Here is a 2,164-nt window from a genome sequence, read left to right on the forward strand (position 1 = left end):
GTCAACGTATTGCTGGGTGAACATGTTGCTCTGCAGAATATCTGAACTGTTCAAAAAGGCATCATTTAAACGATGATCATATAATAATGAAGACATACCAACAAGATGCTCTTCAAGGCCGTCAAGGGGGGTTTTCAGATACTCTGCTGCAAAAGTTTGGACGGTCTCTGATGTTTCACGAATTTTCCGAAGTACAGAATCCACACGAGCATATATTGAGTTCCTCAGTGCAACATCACGGAGCATTTGACTGACACGAGACGTATTTGAAAATGGTCCAAATGGGTGACAACCGGCTGCCCAAAGTCAATTCACAACGTGTCTTTCATGTGCATGTGAAGCCTTCTCATATGGTGCACTTAAACCACCTACCACTGAAGCAAGGCCAGCCAATATATGACGCTGTGCTTGAAATGGGACGGCATGCCTTTTATGTGTTTCAGAAACATAACTCAAAGGAATCTTTTCATTCTGATGCTCAAGCACAATTACAACGTCATTGCTTGTCCACACCATACTTTCGTCCTCCATCATGAGATTTGGATCCACATCAGCCAATGATGGCACGAAAACAGGAACTACTCTTGTTCCAAAAGTTGTTTGAATATCTTCCTTGCTTCTTTACATTTTTTCTCTTTTTCTTGCTATGTTTCATGTTATATGATGACCAGATAGGCTTATGCTTAAGTATTGAATCAGTTGACCCCTCAGACTCATCCATCCAATTCTGGCGGAAGAAATGATTACTTGAAAGAGATGGGCCAGCCATTTCAAGCAATCCAGCAGCAAGCACACCGGCATCCTGCCCAACAATCCAAAAACAGTTCAGAAAAAAAAGGCATACAGTTGAAGGGTCAAGCCAAATAATTAACCACAAGTCATACAAACAATAACAACACATGAGGTTATGCTACCGAACAACTTGCCGTCTACACCGGATCAACAGTTGGGGGTTTGCTCAATGCTACATTTGGAAATGCAACTGAAATGATTATATCAATTTATGCCTTGAAAAGCGATATGATTAGGGTTGTTCAACAATCTTTACTTGGTTCCATCTTGTCTAATATGCTTCTAGTTCTTGGATGTGCATTCTTTACTGGTGGGATTGTTCACTGTCAAAAACTTCAGGTTTTCAATAAGGCAGCTGCTGTTGTCAATTCCGGCTTGCTGCTCATGGCTGTAATGGGAATACTGTTTCCTGCTGTGCTTCATTTTACTCACTCAGAAGTTCATCTTGGGAAGTCAGTCTTATCCTTATCCAGATTTAGCAGCTGCATAATGCTACTGGCCTATGCAAGCTACCCTTTCTTTCAACTTAGAAGTCAACAGAATTTTTATACTCCAGTTGACCAGGAAGTAGATACAAGCGAAAACACTGACGAGGAGGAAGAATTTGAGTTAACTAAGTGGGAAGCGATAATCTGGCTGGCTATTTTGACAGTATGGGTATCAGTATTGTCTGGACACTTTGTGGATGCCATAGAGGGAGCATCTGAATCATTGAATATGTCAGTGGCCTTTATTAGTGTCATCTTGCTTCCAATAGTAGGAAATGCTGCAGAGCATGCGAGTGCTATCATGTTTGCCGTAGAAGACAAGCTAGATATCACAATTGGAGTTGCTGTTGGATCATCAACCCAGATATCCATGTTTGTGATCCCTTTCTGTGTGGTTGTTGGGTGGTGCAAGGGAAAAGACCGGACACGAAAGAGCAACTTGAAGAAGATAATAGATTACAATGTTCCACAACAATATAATCACAATTTTTGTCCAAAAAGGCATCTGTATGATATGTGACCTTTCCAGCATAATGAGAAACTATAAAATCTGTTTGTGAAAACTTTTCCTTTTCCAACCTAGGGTGAGACCGGAAATGCTGAAACAACTTAGTAGAGAATGTTTCATGTGTTGATTTTGGAAACATGCAAGCTTCATCCAACAGAGCAATGACACCAATGGGTTTCTTCTCGATCAAATCTAGAACATCTTGGTTGTCCACAAATTCAATAATTGCTCAAAACTATTATTCCTAAAGCACTCAAAACCATAAATATCCAAAAACTCCAATTTGCATCTGGGAATTGATATCTTGTCCAACAGATCTGTTGATCTTATCAACAAGCCGATCAAATAAACGAGCATAAACTGTTTTTGCCAAAGT

At 40.2% G+C, this 2,164-nt stretch overlaps 1 protein-coding gene across 1 annotated transcript; it reads left to right on the forward strand.

Moving 5' to 3' along the window:
- The first annotated feature begins 556 nt into the window (after positions 1-556).
- LOC127126095 (vacuolar cation/proton exchanger 2) lies at positions 557-1,833 on the forward strand. The gene has a single exon (XM_051054945.1). The coding sequence runs from the start codon at positions 988-990 to the stop codon at positions 1,798-1,800; it is 813 nt and encodes a 270-aa protein (XP_050910902.1). The 5' UTR covers positions 557-987; the 3' UTR covers positions 1,801-1,833.
- The last annotated feature ends 331 nt before the right edge of the window (positions 1,834-2,164 follow it).

The sequence above is a fragment of the Lathyrus oleraceus genome, chromosome 3, assembly GCF_024323335.1.
Source record: "Lathyrus oleraceus cultivar Zhongwan6 chromosome 3, CAAS_Psat_ZW6_1.0, whole genome shotgun sequence".
NCBI classification, from domain to species: Eukaryota; Viridiplantae; Streptophyta; class Magnoliopsida; order Fabales; family Fabaceae; genus Lathyrus; species Lathyrus oleraceus.